Source organism: Amyelois transitella, chromosome 16 (assembly GCF_032362555.1).
Source record: "Amyelois transitella isolate CPQ chromosome 16, ilAmyTran1.1, whole genome shotgun sequence".
NCBI lineage: Eukaryota > Metazoa > Arthropoda > Insecta > Lepidoptera > Pyralidae > Amyelois > Amyelois transitella.
In genome coordinates, this window is record NC_083519.1 from 6,723,750 (window position 1) to 6,744,803 (window position 21,054).

Consider the following 21,054-nt stretch of genomic DNA (forward strand, 5'->3'; position numbering starts at 1 on the left):
TTTTTTACCTAAGAAACAAATACTAGGTATAAAACGACCTTACTTAATTTGCCTAATTTCATTGAAATACAATGTGCCATAAGGAATTTAAAAAAATGTATTTTCAAAGATAATTGTTCGAAATAAAAAATATGGATAGAGAAAATTTTGCGAACATACATATGTGATTTTTAAATTTATTGTTGTCTGCTTGTGCATGGCGCGTAAAATTAAATTGATGAGTCAGTTCGATTAGAGATTGCTATTCTGTATGCTCAATATTTTACATAATAGCATCGCTGACATTGCAACTAGATTCGCATGAAATGGTTCGAGTGATGAACGATAAGCTAATAATGATTATCTAGTGTAAAAATAAAACTAGTTACCGAGAAATATGGCGTTGCGTGACAAATGTTTGAATGCCAGCCTCGCGCTGATAAGGTGGCGCCAACACAAATTAAATATTGAATAATGTTCAGTTAATGAAAATTAATATTTGTATTGTACTTACCTAAATTTAGAAAGGCTATCTTTTTAAGAACGACTTTATGACATTGTAAAATTCGAAATCAGGAAAATAAAATTTGATCTAGTTGTGTTGTGTATACTGATGCCGAATTATCAATAAAATGTAAACTTTATCTTTTTAGACTAATACCTTGCGTTGACCCCTAACATAAACTTTGAAAATATTACCTAACTACTCAATGTCTGAGCACGGAATAGAATAAGAATAGCTTCTACCTCCTGGCTTTAGTCCCGTTTGCATCCTCATTACCCTGGCGTATGCTTTGACTATTGATCCTGCATAAGGTGAGGCGGGTTTTATACGAAACGACTCCCATCTGAGTTGCGGAGGCGCAATTTTGCAGGCAAACCAAACCCGTGTTGGATCTATCATGTTTATACATCCAGTTGTCTGAATGTTCAGGTGTTCTCACAATGTTTTCCTTCACCGCAAGAGCATAGGTTATTATTTAAACTAATGCACATAATTTCGAAAATAGTCATTGGTACATGGCCGATGTGGGAATCGAACCTGTGCCTTTGTGCATCGCGCATTTTAACCGGGCACTTTACTGATTCGCCCACCAACGCTCTAACGGAAAATAGGTACCTATAGCTACTCATTCAAAACGTTTTTTAGCTAACATTTCGCTATTACAGTAAGCCAAATATTTGAATCTGTTAAATTGAAAGTGTAATAATATTTCATAATACCTGGTCCTGTACTCCTTCTCCTTAAATTCTAAATGCATAATAACCATTTTTACCCAAAAAGTCGTACCTAATTTTTGGTAATAGCATTCTTGTATTAGGAAACAATAAACATTTATAATGGCCGGCGCCTCGGCCCTTGTCCTAAGCGCAGTCTCAGGCGCCTGGCGCCAACAAAAACCCATTGAATGCACTTGCGACCCGATACGATTAAATTACAGGATATTATTACTTCGTATGCGACTTCAACATGGAAATTAATAACTACTTAATTTTCTCTATTGATTTAAAATTGTTTATTTGTTTAATTATTTACTAAAAAGAGTAAAACAAAGCTTTAAATGAACTAGACAGACAGAGCTTTTAATTTTCAAACATAGACTCCGTTAAAGCTTGAGACAAACTTGTAGATGATGAACGCACCTGCGCTTCAACTGAATGGCTTACTGACAGAATTTGCTGGTCCGTCTACTAAAAGAATAATCTCAAAATTGGAAGTCTTGATTGACTTTTTCAATCTGTGCGGGAAGAGAGGACTGGCACTGGAAAAAACTATGTTCTTCACTATTAGCTCTGTCGAGGTTAATTAATTTAAAGAGATTAGTGCTGGAAAAAAAATACGCCAAGTAAACGAAGATCGCATTTCAGGTGGCGCGATCACAATCTTGCATCATCAAACGCGCTCGTGCTGGATACTAACATTCAGCGGTTTTTGCAGGTCAACGCTTCGGTTGTTTCCGTTTTTAGTTTTCAGTTAGATTTACCTATTTGTCATTAAAGTAGAAATTATTACAACAGGTGATTAAGGACAAAAGCGGCTCTTTTTTTTTCGAAACATGAAAATACTGATTGTTTGCGACATTAATTTATATCAAACTAGTCTGATGTCTAATCAAACCGTATAAAATATTCTCAACATAGTTACATATTAAATAACGCCTCTTTGCCGGATGTAGACACTACATCTTTACACTTGCCACGGTCCCTGCATACTTCCTTTGCTTTATCCACATTTATGACTCTCTTCCTCACTCATCGGCTTCGGGTAGTTTTGACCCGACCTTTCCCTAAGACGTCCTCGATTTGATCAAGTATCAGAAAAGATATTAACATCTGAAATATCTCTTACTTATATATATAATAGTATGACTGTTAATATACGAATTTTAAAGTTATATCTATTGCTTCTTACAAAACTGATAAAGACTTATTCTTTATCAGTTTTGTTAGAAGCAATAGATATAACTTTAAAATTCGTATATTAACAGTCATACTATTCATGTCATGAAAATGGCATAAAAAAATTCTCAAATTCTCATATCACGCCAATGAAAAATACAAAACGATGACCAAAACATAAGGCAGCTAAAAACATCTGTTTACAATTATGAGTCCAACTCTTAAAAAGAAATAAACATATTGATGGTGTTAACATCATTAAAATATAACAATATTTCGGCCCTTATGTCATTAATGTTTCACGCTCCCACTAATGGGCTATTTATTGGCATTTAAAAACTAGGAGCCATATATTTTTGTCACGGTACGGTTATCAACATGATGACAGACTGAACATTTCCTCTGGACATACGACGGTTTTGTAGGTGTAAAATATGTTAATTTCATAGCCAGAGTGAAATGTTTATTTGAATGAAGCGTAAGCTATATGAATTTTATGCGTATTCCCAAAAGCCTTTAACAAGAGAACGATAAGTTTCTTTATTATTATTATATATTCTATTATCATGAACACGATTTATTTTATGCGGACAGGGTTTTAGCTATCTTACAAAACTGTTGAAGAAATTGCTTTTGCCATTTACTTTCGTTAGCCTGTTTTAAATTTGCTATTTATAATAAAATGCGTCAGTCTAAGATCTTAAATTGGTGTTGTTCTATTAATTAATTTTTTGACTATTTACGAGTTTCTTTTACCATCAGCGCCCTCATAAAAAGCTTGATATGACCAGATATGACAACAGGCCACACTTATTATGATTTAATATTCTGAATTATGTGTTTGAATAACAAAATGACAACAATATTTTAATTTGGCAGGTATCTACTCTCACCGACATATGGACCCATCGCAAGTGCAAGTGGTGACCCCTGTGAAGGTGACCCGAGAGGGGGCGCTAGTGTCCCATGCCGTTGAGCACGCGCACGAGCACGGGCACGCGCGGGCACGACGAGACCTGCACGCGAGGGAACACGAGCTACAGCACTCCGTACATTACAACCTTACCATAGACGGCAAGGAACTTAGGCTGGATCTGCGGTAAGTTATATTTTTTTTTGTTAAAGTATCTTATATTTGATGGCCAGTAACAACTTATGTGCAAAGCGAATTTCGAGCTAAATTGTATTAGCTATTTTTTAAAAATTAAATTAGCTATAAGATTTCCCAGACTTTATTCCTTATTTTTAATGTTTCTTAATCCTGCTTCTTTACCCACCAAATGGTACACAGTTTTACAGCGATACTAACTGACAGGATCGCCATGTAAGGAGGAATGACTGAATGATGCAACGTTTCGTTCGGAGGGAGTTTTTAGGAGTTTTTCGGAGACCCTTTCAATCACTGTTTTCTACACAATATGTAATAAGTATATGATATAGTTACCTAATGCAGCACTACATTACTTATTAAATGAAAATGTAGTAATAGGCCCTTTTATATCTGCAGCCTTAGTACTCCATACAAACCTTGTGATACAAACCCGACTGTAACCCTATGTTTATTTATTTATTTATTTATTTATTTATTGTGACAAAAACGGTTTACACCTATTACAATTATCACACTTTACAATTTGAAACACAGGTATATCATATTAAGTTAACCATATTAAATCATATAAAAAATTTGAATAATGAAATTAAATTTGAATACACATAAATTAAAAACAACAAAAATAATATTTTAAAAATTTTGTCAATAAATGTTATGTATTATCATTAAAATTGTTTGTATTGGATTCGAAACATTCAGCCTTTGTCAATATTCATATGAATGGCGTACACTTGAATGCTGACTCGTTTTGCTTATGTCTCGATTACATGCACAGCATCAGTTAACAAATCAACAGAATCTCCATGGAAATAACTGACAGGTGAAAATGCCGTTATTTTGCATTTATACCTGTCGGTCCAGGAATATTAAAATAAATTTTACTATGCATACAAACTAACACCCACATAGTTGAACATTTTCTATAGGAGTATGAATATAATTTAAAGATAATTGCAAAACAAAGCTACCACAACATACTTCTGTGCCTGAGTTGTCTGTACAAAACTTATTTTTTTTTTATGGTTAAACCATCACAATAGTGTTACATAATGTAAGATAACAAATTTTTTTAGCTTGCCTACCTGTTTTAGTATAGAAAGACCTATTAATATTAATAATTTAGTATAAAAAATGTAGGGGTAGAGATCCAACGTCGTTTATTTTAAAAAATGCGTATTGTCAAGAGAATCCACAGGTACAAACAACAAAGTTAAGTTTTTAGAAACAATAAAAATCACTGTCTGTAAAATACTGTAAAATATTTGAGTGAGCTGTGTTAGCAGCTCACTCAAATATACGCCTGCGATTTTGCAATGCAACTACATACATATATATAGCCAACGATGCGATCTACATTCAATTCAAATATTATTATATATATTTTTTATAGATTAATTGCCTATCTTAGAGCTATATAAAAAGGTGAATATAAATATAGAGCCTAGATTGGAGTCATTGATCGCCATTCATCACTATCAAAGCTGTGTAAACATGATCTTGGCGTTATCATGCGACAATTGATAAATTTGCAACAAGATGTTGTCTTAATGCCAAATTTGTTTCGAAGTACTGAGATAATAATTCATTAATCTGTTGTACTTGTTCAAGGCATGTTTTAATTAGCAGCTGGTTATATGGATAGAGTAATATAAATGGATAAATATAATCAATAAATTGCCAAAAAAAATTAATAAATAAAAGAAAATGTAATGAACTTTATGCAATGTTTTAAGTAGTATTTTGAAAAATTATATTTTTTTTAATTTAACAAATATGAACGAAAGATACGAGTAGCGTATACGAGTATAGCGTATTTTCAAAATCTTATATGTATCTTTTGAGTGAACAAGTTGACCCATTTAAAACTTATGTAAGATAATATTTCATTAAGTGTAACTAAATAAGTCTTCTAAGTTACCACTAAAAAACCCTCAAAATCAACTTTCGTCTAATTTCAAGATATTTTTTTTCAGTATTAACAGACGATTTCTTTGTTCATGCGATACCAGAATTGATACCAACAAAATTTATTTTTAATTTTATCTCGGTTTGACCTCCAATCTGATATCCAATCCGCGACTTATGGTACTCTAACTAATGGCTGTTATCTCGTTTGATATACTTAAGATTTATTTATAAATCATTTTTATCTGCCACGTAAGAGTTGCGATTTTTTTCATTATTTTGTACAACTTTTTGCTTACCGCTCACCCACGTGGAGCCAGTACAAAAAGCTAAATTAAAATGATCAATCATATCCAATCAGAGACAGTGACACGACGGAAGATTCGATTAGGAAGTGAGTTATATTGAATACTTAACAAATCTAAATATTTAAATTCAGATTTTCAAGTCATTAGAAAAAATACATTAAGACAGGCCGTGAGTAGACTTATGTTTCATGCGAAAGTGAGTTTGTATTGGCAGGTCCTTATTTGTCTGTCTGTTTGTTGATTACTCATCACTTCATGCTCGTTAGGAGCATGAAGTGATCAGTAAGAGATAAAATTGCTGAATTTTCAAAATTAAGAAGATACGTACCTACTACAGTTCATTTCTTTAGGAACTGAAATAAAGGTAAATTTAACTTAAAATCTTGATGGACTAAACATTTATTGTGAGTTCATAATAGGATCTTAATCACACAAACACAATATACTTACAACACATAGACAAAGATTTGAGAATTTCCTGTGGCACAAACATTTTGTTTTGCTATCGTTACTTAAAACTAATTTATTTTATTCTTCTTATTTGCTGTAAAGTGACACCTCATTAAAGTTATTAGTCACTAGTCTAATATAACACATAGATTTTATTGAACTAGATTATAACTTGATAATTTAATAGTAATAAAGCGGTTGCACGGATAGAAAAGACCCATAATGATATATGATATGTTATTTACAGATTTTCACTTTATAAGTAAGTCGTATAAGGGAATTAAATAATAAAGCTACTTAGGTAGGTATATATTTCCTTTGACATGTCTTATAATCATTTGTATTAAATTTCTCTAACCACTTACGTGGAAATAGGTGATATGTACTTAGTATATGGGCAACCATGACTTGTAATTAGATTCGTAATATATTGATCTGTTTATTTCTTAAATCGCTTGTCAAAATAAAACTCATGACGCTGATCTTACCAACTTCACACAGCAACTAATGTAACCCTGTTAATTTTCCGACGTCAAACATCTGTCTCACATCGAAGATGTTACAAGGTTACATATCAATTGAGTGATGAAAAGTCAAAGTAACTAATGGTTAAGAAGCCAAAGATCTGATAATGCACCATCGCGGCGTGCAGCGATCCGTGGCCGGCCTTGAGACGACCGCCTCAGGATTCGACGAATATAAACATAAATCTTCGCAAATCTGTCTGTCTCCTTGAGTGCATAGCGACCATTCTAATTATAACACCACGAATTTCTTGGTATATTAAAAGTTGTAGGTATTCTTATCTTCCTTGTAATTAAATACGAGTACAACAGTCCGCTATAATTATTCTCTCAAGTTATCTAACGGGTTTCCTTCATTGATGATAATTTTATGTCAGTTGTTGTGTAAGTAATTGCAATATTAATTTTAATCATACTTCACTGATAAACACTGTGCAAGGAAAAGTGTTTATTTAAGTGTTATAGAAGTGATTTAAGTGTGTTGAAAATTATTGAAAACGCTGTCAGATGATTTTTACAAGAAATCGAACAAGATATCTAATTGTATATGTATCTTTGTAAATAAGCTGCATCAAACAATAATTAGAAGCACACACTGAGCATGAGAAAATCATAAAAAAACGGTATGTGTATGGGTAACACAAGAAGGTTTTTACAAAAATAATTAGTTTCAACACAGATTTTCATAAAATATTTATGTAAGATCTTTCCCAATGCAAAATGAGATTCGTTAATGTAACAAACATTTAACGAATCTTATTTACATTAGTTCATTTTATTCCTGAGAACTCTGTCAATATATGTTTAGCTGAAAAAGAAATGGTAAATGTTACATATTTATATGGAAGAAATGAACACTGACTGATGGATGGGATAAGTTTTTTGCAAAAAGCAGCACGGAAATAGAATTTGAAATTTATTAGCTCCAGTAAGTAGTGCGTGACGTGAATTAGGCGGCCGGCCAAAAGCTTGTCTGAAATTAATTTCTACATGATACCAACGATAACAGACGCAGTAATTATAACGATAATTATTATGCAATGTTGTGTATTTGAAAAGATATCTTTGAACAGGCAGCACAACAAAATAACTAAGTTGGCCTCTTCTAATTGATCTGATAAGTGAAAGCTGGCCAACCTTTTTGAATCATATTTACTACCTCCAAATCGGAAACTCTGATTCAGAAGTTCCCACTTCTTTCGAGTCAAAAGTTTACGCGTCTTATCTAATTACGTTTAGTCTCAAGACTAATAAAATTATTTCATATTGAAGCTGCTCCTCAAATTAATAGAAATGTACTAGCTTAAAACATCATAATTAAACTCCGTACAATAAATTTATTGTTAAATCGTTTATTTTCTAGCAACGAATGCCTTATAAGCAAATCTAAAGTGTACAATAATTATGAGATAGCGTTATATTTTCCGCCTTCCGCTTTAGTCAGCGCAAAGTGCCCACTGTTCTGAAGATAGCCTTTTATCTCGAAATAGTTGTAAAACAAAGCTTTCTAAAAGGGTTGGCGGACATTATTTTATCTTCGTTAGATATAATGAATTCCTAATGTGGAGACTTAACAGCATTCTTGTGCCAAATGGTGTTGTAATGCAAAGAACAAGATAGAACAGAGTAAAATTGAGAAGGTAAAAAATTACGAAAATTCAATTTTGAAAATTTGAGTACGTTATATTGCATTGAGTGGATTGAGTAGGAAGATAAACGTAGAAAATAAAAGAAGATCAAGATATAAATTACCAAAGTCAACAAACGTAACCGATAAAGTTTGAAATCTTACAAATATGAATAGCAGTTGTATAAACACGTAAAATAAATATTGGATAGACAGAAAATATTAACACTTACATAATGTTTTTCTTAGGCTTTTGTTAAAATGCAATATATATTAGTAAAATCAAGAGAAATAAAAAGAAAAATCCATGGTTTTGTCTCCATCAATTGTTTCAGCTAAGTCTGATAGAAATCGGAATTAAAAGTATGCGTACGTACCAGCTACCTGTTTAGTTATATAGTCTTAGGTTATAACAACACAAGGTATAATGGTAAAATTGAATGTACTAGCTATTGTTACAATCCTTCGCAATATAATTGGCGGTCGGATCTTACTGTAAGCCTACGTTCTTTCAACGAGTCAAGAAATTGCTTAAGGAACAAGTTAAGACGGCTTTACGATAACTGATAGTTATTAAGCTCTATTAATTACAAATTTCCTTCAATGAGCGCGCCTAAATCTTGAGCAATTTAAATACGTGAAGTTTAAACTTACAGTTAAAATTTTACGTATAGCATTAGAAAACTTTTAGTCTTTTAAGACTCTGAAGCTAAACTCACAAAAATTTTAAATGACTCCGATTCTAAATGTTATTATGTATATTTCCTTTTGTGTAATTTTTTTAAATACCTATGTATAATAGAAGAGCCTTCACTTCAATGTGCAAAACATATCAGAATATCCAATCCTACCAATTGCAAACACTATTCAAGGCAACCACAAGACAGGCAATGAAATCCCAAACTTATAGGCCATTCGGGCAGCCGACAGCCGTACTGTGCATTTGTTTTATCACAGTGCAGCGATCAAAGCGCCGAAGACAACGGAAGTGCTACATGGTGCCACGTTTCATCTGCAATCGCTTCGCCGAACAGCTATCACTCGGCCCGTGTGAAACATGCACTACCGAGAAATTACACCTACGAGTGTAAACTATGTAGGTTTTAGTTTACAATAAGTATAGTATAGTTAGCAATGCGACGTGTTTTAACTAAACATATGCAGAATAGCGGTTAGGATATTTAAATAAGTCAATTTATTCGGAGCGCAAATATACATTCCTGGTTTCTAAAATTAAGACCATTCGGTCTTAATTTTTGAAACCAGGGATCCATCGCGAAATTTTCAACTGACTTGATTCAAACATGTCTTTGAAGCAAAAGTACGATGACGAGTCTCATTCGTAAAGTTGCAAAGGTCCCTTTAAAGACAACATTACTATTACAAAGTTCTATTTAAGGAAAAATTACTTTACTCATACAATAAACCTTGATTTTTAAAATTTCCTAATATGAAGGTAAATGCAACTATTTTAAAGTCAAGATGCAGTTAAAACTGTGACCTCTCGAATTTCACCATAAACGATACAAGTGGGACGCTGGGCTCATGCATTTTTAATGGAGAAGAGACAAAAACTTAACAATTTGAAAGTCGCGTATGGTCTTCGAAGTTCAATCCATACATATTTATGCAGCAATTATTGTAATACAATGAACAATGAATATTGCAGAGATTGTGCAATACACTCCTTGTCGGGAATATATCATGCTCAGTATAATTTTAAAATACTTCTTCGAATAAATTTTACATACTGTATTTTGGCCAAAAAACAACTCTATTATGTATACTTACATCAAAACAATTTCTGAGTTCAATATTTTCATCAAAATCATCTACTTCTGAAAATATTTAATGCAAGAGCGTGATTGAAATATTTTAATTTAAAAGGATTAATGTGACATCCTGCGAATATGAAATCCTTTGTTCATATTTTCTAGATACCCTAATTTCTACCAGGATTGCATTTTTCAGAATAAAAAAATTCAGAGTCGTGCAACTAATACGACCTTTCACTCCTACGTAATAAGTATTATAAAGTAGGCTATTGAAATAAGGGCTGTAAACATAATTTACAGTCAGAAATAATATCTGCAACAAATAATACAAAAATATTGTACTATTTTCTCCAAAAACTTTTAAATTTATGAAAGTAATTTACAACGAAAGAACAACTGACCCATTACTTTGTAACAAATAAGTAAATTGTCATCGTTTTATCGAATTTAAGGTGAATGTGACAGATCCTACACATTCATTCCGCTCTGTTTTCGGGTAGATAGTGGGCCAGAACGCATAAGTTGTATTTAAGTTCAAAGTCGTCGACCAAATTGGCAACAGTCATAATTTCAGCAACAAGAACAGCTGGACTCTGGCCTCTACAGACCATCTTACCTGCCTACCTTATTTCATATGTAGTACCTTCTAAGTCTTTTTCCGTATCCCGTAGCCGTGTTGTAGACTATCCTTAGTTTTTTTTAGAAGTTTTTATAACAGAAATCCAAGAATAATAAAATCTTCTTCCAAAAAATTGAATGATACAAAACCAACGCATTTTAGGTCATCACACTGCCAGCTCAGTTACTAACCTAACAGAAACCCTAATAATATCTGAAATAATAAGCAACGAAGAGCTGCCGCTTGTGCAATAAATTTCCTTTATCCCGCAGCGTAGACGGTTATTGTAGGCTCGTAATTGCTCATGCGCAGCAACGGAGGTGGTAAAGTGGCGCCTTCAACAATAAATTCTCCAGAGTTCGTGCCAAGTCATTAGGTTCAAAATAATTTACATAGCATTTCGTATCAGGCCAATTACTTCGCCCATAAAGCACTTTTTCTCTTTGATTTTTAAATGATGCACCGAAAGTGGCTAAACTTCAATTTGCAAATGCTCATGAATTATTCAAGTTGAGCACACTTCACATTTACGACATTTTTTTATTTTCTTCATTCTCATGGCGGGTTAGGTGTTAGACTATTGTTAGTGTTTTTTTACTTTAAAAAATATTTTCATTAAATTTAATATGTCGCTTAGTCGCTGCAAGACGTCAAAACTGCAATATGTCAAGATTGATGTGAAATGCTTTCGATTACGCACATGGTGTCGGTATACTAGTTAAATTGAAGAATTTTCTTTAAAACTACGGTACTTTTGAAAATATAGCATGCCTGAACGAGCAAACTGTTGTATTGCCATCCAAATGTCGACACAGTTAAGCAATAAATATTTTTGAGTTAAAGGAGTTGAATAATTATATTAACCTGTCCAATCTAGTAAACTATCTCGCGTCGCTCAGTCGGTTGGCCTACAAAATTCGACGTCAAAATTTAAATTCTTTTTTAAAATATCCCTGATAGCAGTGACAGGCTTAAATCCAACTACTGCTATAACCTATACTTAGGACTGTCTGTAATCTAATGCAAAACACACATTTGAGCTTAGTAACTTAGCACTTAGCTTAGCTTAGAAACTTAGACATAAAACCATTAGTAATATATAGCTATAATGGTAGCCGGTCAAAGATATGTACTCAGTTGTATTTATCATTCTTTAACCTTAGATATATATACTAACAGAAATTTCTGTAAGATGGAAGTAGGCTCGAAATATTAAACATCGCTTTAGAATACTAAATTAATATTTCGCTACCATATAACTCTCGTGAAAAATAAAGATCTCACATAAGGGTCGGACTATCTATCCCCAGATTACATCATCGATCCAGTAATTTAATTGCTACGAAACGAAAATACAAATCTTTTCTCTTGTCCCTTATCTATTAGAATAGATATTAGATAATAGTAGCGTTATATGTGACCCCCTAAAAGAAGTGATGGAATAAACCCTTGTAAACTTTAAAAGATGCTTTGGCACTCACGATAAACTATAAATGTTCGAACACAACACAGGTTAATACAAATGGTTGCTAATAAGCTGTTTGAATAACGTGTGCTCCTTTGATTAGAGTCATTAGAGCCGCCAAAGCTCTATTAACATGATGAATTAATCACCGCTTATGTTATGACATCGCGGACTGGCCTGCTCACTGTATAGCGCACGCGTATAGTACAGACACTAGCAAAAGGCAAGGTAGAATATTTTTTTATATACTCCATGTTTAAAAAACATACAGTTAACATTATTTAAAAAATTATAATTTAATAAAATTTGCAGAGATCAGACGAGAGTCGCTTTGTGTATAAACGTGACTAACCCAGTTTAGTAGACCCAAAAAAATTCGTTAGCGAGTGTCTTTGAAGAGTACCTATTTTCTATGCTGATCTTATGTTATCGCAAGAGCGTTATGAAGTCTCTTTATGGGATATGCCCTTGACCATGAATCCAGGATTGACTGAGTCTGGTTTTTACGCGAAACGACTCCCATCTGGCTTCCTTTACCTTTTCAGCAGAACCATTGAATTATGGTTACACATCTAGTTCTCGTCTGAGCAAATTTCCTCCTGTTTTCACTCACCGTAAGAGCATCGGTTAGTTGTCCAACTAACGTACATTACTTCGAAAATAGTCATTTGTAACTACATGGCCGAGGTGGGATTGGAACCTGCGGATGCGCATCACGCATTGAAACCACCTTACCGACTCGTCCACCGACGGTCATGAAGTGTCTTTTCTACACTAACCCTATTTTACAGCAACAGCCTGGCCCCGGCACCTAACTGGGGCGGCCATGTTTGCGTCTGCTAATTGCCGTAATGAGGGCTATGTGCTTACTTAGCCGAGCTGTTTGCCGCTGTTGATCGCCCGTGCCACCCAAGGCTACTTCGTTTTATGCAACTCATAAATATTATAGATTCTTTTTAAATTGATATAATTATCGATATAATATAAGGCAAAAATAAGAATGAGATATAATGCAAGCTAGGATTTTGGGCATTCTTGAATAGATCAATTGTGCAAGTAGACAATTTATGTCTGCTACTGACTATTTTCCTAACAAAAATAACAACCGAAGAAGACTCAGACTACCCCACGAAATCGTCTGTCATCTAAAATGACTAAAAAGAGCTAGGTAAATATATTCCATGGCGACCCAGATTTTCGGTATAAGACAAGGTGATCCGATAGCAAATGAAATGTGATAAGGGGAGTGAAGAGAGAATTAGTGTCACCAATCTTCTAAATGGGATATTGAATTGATCAACGGTACATAATTCACATTTCGAAGTACCTAGCAGAGTATTGTCTAGACACAAAATAATTATGGCTGTATGTGAAAACGTTACAAAGAACAAATAAAAACAATATACTATACAGATTAATTTATTTCCATATCTATGATCTATTTTTGTACTGTAGATATTTTAGACACACGTGTTTCTAGTAGCATACCATCTCACTCATCTCCGTACAAATCCTTTAAAATTTACCTTCAACTAAATGTCGCTTCGATATCTATCTATAAAAAATATGTAGGCGTTAATGTCTTTACTAAGCATTTGATAAATTTCTTATACAAAGCTATAAATTTAGTTGACGCCAACATCGTTTTTATGGGACTCTGTGTGATATTATGGAATACGGTTTCGTTACAAAAGAGTCATTATCATTTATATTTTCTCTAGCAGTACTTATACAAAAAAGTAGCAGCTTCTGTTCTTTATTAAAAGATAAGTTAATATTTGATAACTTATGATTTTCAAAGTGTAAAATACGAGTATACCGTACAAAACAGCAAATCTTTAAGAAATTTGTCCGAACATGACACATCATAGATGCTGTTCAAGCCCTTATGTTATTTCCTTTTGTGATTCCATATAAATTGTTGCATTCCACAATTTCTGTATCTAAGGCCGGCTACGCACGGTCGATAAATCTTGACCGTGTGCTGGCGCGAAATCTACTTTTTATGGTCGACGCCATAGCGGACAGATTCCTTGGCCGATATGCTCTTAAACCGAGGTTTAATTTATTGCGAACCACGCACATTTTTCAACGTTCGACGTTTTGCGCTCAAGAAATGAGAAAAGGAATGCTGATTGCCGTACACTTATAGGTTTACTAAGGGCCAGCAATGTTTTCTATTTTTTTATATACGTCATATCTAGTATTAGATAACTACGTATTTTTATTAAGCACTTACTTGTGCGGAAGCAATACATGTAGTTTACATATAATTTAAAAAGATTGTGCAATGTGCATACCAGCCCACATACTACCTACTGTAAAATTATTGAAATTAAGATTGTTAAGTAGAACTCAAGCTGAACAGATACCAAATAAATCACTATAATTAAGGCAATAATGAAGCAATACAAATAGTAGCAAGTACTCATACGTGATTCTTTACCCATAATTACGTTATGCAATATCCTTTGCGGCTATGAATAAAAAAATAAAGTACATTTTAATCAGGGAGGTGAAGTGAACCAATCAGGCCATAATTTTAAATTTGGAAGAACTAGGTTTACTATGTTTACGTACCTACTTACGAGTACATTCGGTCTAAATTTTTATTTAAAAAATAATTTAGCGTTTAATTCTGGAATATGAATTATGAAATGGTAACATGACACAGACTGAAATCTCGAGACAATGTTAAACACTTAGCTTACTACAGTAGGTATACTAATAATGGCCTTATTGCAAAGTGTGCTACTTTCCTTATTTTATTTACATAAATGCGATTACATTAAAACCAAATTTCGGACAAGTCTTGCTCCTATAACTTTGATGCTTGATGACTAAATTTAACAAAGTTTTTACAGACCCGACCGAACCCCAAAACAAATTGGGGTAAGGCAGACCCCTTTGTCCATCTTAACCTAATTCGTCTTGGGAAGATTTGATGCCGTACCTGTTTTTGTCCTGCCCATTTTCACGTTGGGCTTTCACAATACGAGATAGACTACCTGCACTAACTGCAGTAATAAAGCTTACTATCTATTCATTCCAATAAAACATGAATTTTGTTCCAGGCCGTCGGTGACGTTCATAACGCCCGCCATGTTCGTGGAGCGCCACACCGCGAGCGGCCGCACGCGGGAAGCACCCAACCTTGCCGCCACCGCGTGCCATTTTACCGGCTCCATCCGGGGCCAGCCCGCCTCAAACATCGCCCTCTCTGCCTGTGATGGACTTGTAAGTACTACATTTTGATGACGATAAAGAATTATATTTATGTACATACATACATACATAAAATCACGCCTCTTTGCCGGAGGGGTAGGCAGAGACTACCTCTTTCCACTTGCCACAATCCCTGCATACTTCCTACTACATATATGTAGCAATATAAAAATATACTTTATGCTTGTCGTTTGTATGTCTTCCTTAATATTCTGTTAGCACATCACTTTTCAGGAAATAAGTATTCGACAGGATTTAGTATTGCAGTAATGCGACACAATACAGTTAACAAAAATTTCACTATTGTACCAAAATGTATAATTAGCACAAAAACAATTGAATCACAAGGTTTAATGTGGATCGGTTATTAAAAAAAATATTGCACAAATGTATAGCAGCAATACATAGCAAAGCATCTATAATTGCTTAGAAATTATAAAGTTCATACATAATTGCAATTGATATAAATTAGCTGTTAATAAACAAAATAAATATACAGTTAAGATTTATCATCTGCAACTCAATAGTCAAAAGTGGAATCGTTTCTTTGCGTTCCTAAAAGTTGAATTCTTGCTTATGTAAAAGGTCAGCGAATTGCAATTTCCCCGAGACAGCTCTCCTGTGAATCTGAGATTTTGGTTTATCTAACTTGATTTAGGCTGATCTTGATTTAGGCATATATCCGACAATTATTTTATAGCATAAATGACTTTTGATATATAACAATTTAGGTAATATTTATTTTCTTTCACCTAAATAACATTTTCGCCTTCACTAGTAATTTGTCTAGTTTTTTATTTAAAAGAAATTCTTAACTGATTGTTTTTACATTGATAAATTAATTCTTGTTCTAAGTTAAACGCGCAAATAAAATTTATAGCTTATTGCTTTCAAAGATCTCTCAGATTATGTCTGATTTAGCGTTTGTGTATATTGTTTTGTAATAACTGCACGTAGAAATAATTGAATTTCATCTGCAGCGCCCACAAAGCAAACTCATATATTTTGCAACTAAAATGAAGAAAAAGTAGGTAAGTATTAGAAGACAACAATATTTTAAATCATTGAAGTGAAACATTATAAATGAAAACCGGCCAAGTGAGAGTCGAAACTGGCTGAGCTGTTTTTAATATTTTTTTGTCATAGCGGTAACAATAATACTTACATTATGTGTTCATAAAATTTCTACTTTCTTACTATCATGGTTCAGATACAAATTGGTGACAGTTGGATGGATAGCTGATTCGAGTCTTATTTTTAGGGGTTTATTATTACGGAATCTTAGGTAGAAAAATAAAAAAATAGAAAAACGTTTTTGCATCCGAAAACCTTTCAACAACCTAAAAACTGACAATGAATTTTTTTTTAATTTTTTATTTCTATGTCCGCTTATTAGCAAAACCTTGAAATGAACGATAGGCGCGTAATGGTTGCAAAATATTTGCATAAATAATAGAATTGATATATGTTTTAGCAATAAATTAAGCAAAAGTGGGCGTAGCGTAGCTAGATACAGATACCTACGTTTTCTTGTATCTTGTTTTGACATATAAGTATCAATTAACAGAAGCATATTTAAGAAGACATCAGTGATCAATCATCACCAAAAAAATGAAAATATTTTTTAAATAAAGGCAATGTGTAGGCGATATTGAATATATTTAATGTTTTTATTTTGACACCTTTGAAACAAAATTTGCTTACCGGTTACCTAATAGTTTGGAACTCTAAGAAAATAAACCAAAAGTTGTGGTGATTATACCACAACTTTTTATTTATTTTCTTTATCATATCGTATAATTTGAGCCGTGTTTCATTCGCCATTTCCTATTAATCTGTTCTCTGCAACACAACTCTTAATTATATTTTTTTTGTTAGTAAGTGGATTTTAATAGCCAACCATACAATGTTCATATTATAAAGGATTAATCAAAAAAGTAATAATATTTGGCTTGATTCCGAGAAGTCACAGGAGATTCATATTATTTTTCTCAGAGACGTGGCCCTCATAATCGAGACATTTGATACCTTCAGAATATAAAAGGAATCGCAATAAAACTATGGGTCAGTTAATTTCCTGGCAAAAAATAAATGCTAAGGACTAAATTCGCGTTCTTTCAATACCGATACTGAATCATAATAACTTCTGCAAAAAAGAGCCTGTTTATAAACGATATATGTAAACGATCGGTGACTTAAATTTAAGTTATACGTGAATTAAACTTAAACATAATAACATTGAAAAAAGATTAAAGAAAATTTATATTTATTTAACCATCTCCTTTTAATACTGATATTAAACGATCATAGAAAAAAAATATATAAAGAGGTTCCAAATTTAAAAAGTTACAGCCATCGGCGCCATCAAATGGATTGAGCAATATAGCCATCAATGAGTGTCGAAAAACACTCGAACTCTTGAAGTACTTGACCAGGCACCTGCGGCATTTTCAAGTGGAGATTTCCGCGTGTTACCTTCACTTTCTAACCCATACACCATTTGTTTGATGAATCAGAGATAGTTTTTGACCGTCGCTTCCATTCTTAGAACTCTTTTGAGGATTTACATGATTTAGTATCTATCTATACTGACCCTAAAACAATATTTTTCGAATAATGTTTAGTTGTGTTTTATTGTGTAATTCGTCCCGTATAGGTATATTTATTTATTTATTCTTTTGATATATTCAGAAATGTAACAAATATTGAGTGAAATTTTAACCACTCTTAAATTGGCAAAAAAAGCATTGGGCTGAATAATTATTATCGTGAACTACAAAAAAATCAGAACAGGTGTTACCGAAATGAACAAGGAATAAAAAGATAATTAACTAATGAGTAAATCAATGCGTGGTTGAATTGACTTTCGCGAGCCGCAAGGTCGGCGACACTCCGGCTGGCATGGTAATGCGCACGCGCACCAATGTAATGGATATTGTAATGTACTAGGTGACTACTTAATACCTGTTTACATCAAGTCGGACAAGCAATTTGCGTACATTATAATCACTAACAACGTTATTGCCATTCATAACTCGATCTTATGTACTCATTCTTGACAAACGGGTCGAGATCTGATTCATAGCTAACAATTTCAGAACGCGTATCCCTATTAAGAATTCCAATTTAGAGATATTCTGTAACTGTCGTAAAGTTTCCAGTTTGTTATCGCTAATATTTGTAATGTCTATCGGACAGAGTCCAGTCACGCGAATCGGTAAGCAGTGAGTCTATCGAGATATCTATTCTCTGATAGAATGGTTTCCATTAAATTTCTCGCAAAGCTGCCTCTGGTTCTTTATCAATCAATTTATCTAGCGTTACTAACAATCGGCCGATTTGTTGACCTACTGCTCGCCAAACCGGTTTCGCGCTCAATGAATGACTGGTCATTCAATGTTACTTTATAAATATTGCGTATTTTTTTAAGATTTAATCTGCTTTTTGTGATTAAAATAATTGCAAATTAATACAAATTGAGCCTAACAAAAACCTAGATGTAGTTAGATCTTGTAGATCACCGAAATGGTATAGGAGGACATACAACATTTAATGGCATTACTAAATTAAATAGGTGGATATTTATAAGAATAAATCTCTTTGTTCACAGGCGGGTCATTTACGCACTGAATTTGGTGAATACTGGATTGAACCGTCAAATCAAATATCGGATGACAATTCCGTCGGCAGACCGCACGTCGTGTTCAAGAGATCAGCCGTGGATAAAGTTCAGGCGTATCACAGAGCAAAAAGAGATATTCACAATAAACCTAACCCTAACCCCCAATACAATAGGCCTAATTATAACAGAAATACACCTAACTTGCGACAAAATATTAATACAAGGAGGAATGTTCAAAGCAGAGAATCAATGGAACGACGGCGGAACAATTTTATGAGAATAGAAGCGAGACGGCGGCGACTAGAGGAATTACGAAAAAATCCGACCGCGTACAGAATACATCATGACAAACTACCGTTGGAACAAAGAAGAATGCACTCCGCTTCTAGGAGTCAATCGAGAGAAACATCAGAACAGACATCAGCAGGGCGAGGTAGAAGTCGACCAAGATTAAGTAACGAAGAAAGAATACGAAGAAGAAATAGACGAAGAAAACATAAGAGATCGAAAAATTGTGCGACGAGGCAACCGCCTTATCAATGGCGGAAAGAGGTACTTATCCAATTATTACACATTTTCTGTCCAGATTAATTTTAAGAAAATTAAACCACTACATATTAATACATCTTGTAAACTATATTAAAACACAAACGGGAATGTTGCTATCTGACTTGTTGCCAAATGTCGACTTCTAGAAGTCAACGACATCTGAAGCTTACTCTTTTTGCAGAACTACAGTAAATATCATCAACATCCGAACCACACCAGCGTAGCAGGGGAGTCCAGACGAGCCACTCGCTCGGTCAGCAAGCCACGCCACGTCGAGGTGTTGCTGGTAGCAGACCAGTCCATGACAGAGTTCCACGAGAAAGAGAAGTTGGAAGGGTACCTTCTCACAATTATGAACATGGTAAATAATTTGGGATTGTCGCAAATAAAACCTTAGTTCATGTTTCTAGACGCATATAGTAAATTGTCCCATGATAGTGAAGGAGAAGATAAGATTCATGACATGGAGCTTTTTAATATTTTCTTAATTTATAAATTTCATAAGGGACAATGTCATTTTAATTGGCAATTTTTAATGCAAATATAAACGAACTTTTTTAAGAGAACAATTTGTAATTATGTCTCAAGTTCTAATTTGTAGAGTTTGATTCAGAAGCAGATTGCCAACTCTATCAACAATATCTATAACAGAATATAAAATATAGATTTTGTCACATAGGTATCCTCACTGTATATGGACTCGTCAATAGGCAACTACATCAAAGTAGTTGTCGTGAAAATCATACTCATAGAAGAAACTCGTTCGAAGCCCGCTCTAGACGTTTCATCGGACGCCGACGAGACTTTGAGGAACTTCTGTCGCTGGCAACAGCATCTTAACCCAGACGGTGATGAGAACCCCAATCACCATGACGTCGCCATTCTGATCACCAGGCAGGATATCTGCAGCCAGCATGACGCTCCTTGTAGGTACGATATTCCATCCAATTTTTACTTAATTGAGTATTTTTTAATTTATAGTTTAGGAGGTGTGGACTTTTCATCATAAGCTGCGCGTAGATAGCATCACGTTATGTGATTTCCAAATGTCTCAGGGAACAAATTCTACTAGTAGGAATTTTTATCCTACTAGTAGAATCATTGGTATATATATCATAGTCGTTTTATCACAAGTTTCGGTTTTAGTTTTTTATTTAATAAATAATTGTAATGCAAAAGATTGTTTAAAGTCTAGTGGGCAATACAAAGACTTGAGGTATTTACGCTATCTGGACGCATTGACTCTGCAAATATTTCCCAGTTTCCAAGGCCATCAAGTTAAAGTAAAATGATCTTTCTTATGGCTTAAATGCATTCCATTTAAAATGAACTTACCGATGCTTATGCTCTTAATAGTTATTAACAATCTTAAAAAACCAATGTATATTCTCGAATTGAAAAATCTTATGATCTTAAGAATGTACCTAATGGAACAAAAATATCATGAATAAGTGTAAAAACATGCGCGGTGTAACACTTAGAGTCGGCGCCC

At 33.7% G+C, this 21,054-nt stretch overlaps 1 protein-coding gene across 3 annotated transcripts in view; it reads left to right on the forward strand.

The window, feature by feature from the left end:
• LOC106129748 (A disintegrin and metalloproteinase with thrombospondin motifs 7) overlaps positions 1-21,054 on the forward strand; it is a 78,106-nt gene that overhangs the window by 33,156 nt on the left and 23,896 nt on the right. For all 3 annotated transcript variants that reach the window (XM_013328412.2, XM_060948462.1, XM_060948461.1), the window contains exons 3-7: positions 3,259-3,478; positions 15,241-15,403; positions 19,002-19,565; positions 19,744-19,923; positions 20,242-20,492. In XM_013328412.2, the coding sequence (XP_013183866.1) occupies positions 3,259-3,478; positions 15,241-15,403; positions 19,002-19,565; positions 19,744-19,923; positions 20,242-20,492 (1,378 nt within the window). The remainder of the gene's footprint in view (positions 1-3,258; positions 3,479-15,240; positions 15,404-19,001; positions 19,566-19,743; positions 19,924-20,241; positions 20,493-21,054) is intronic.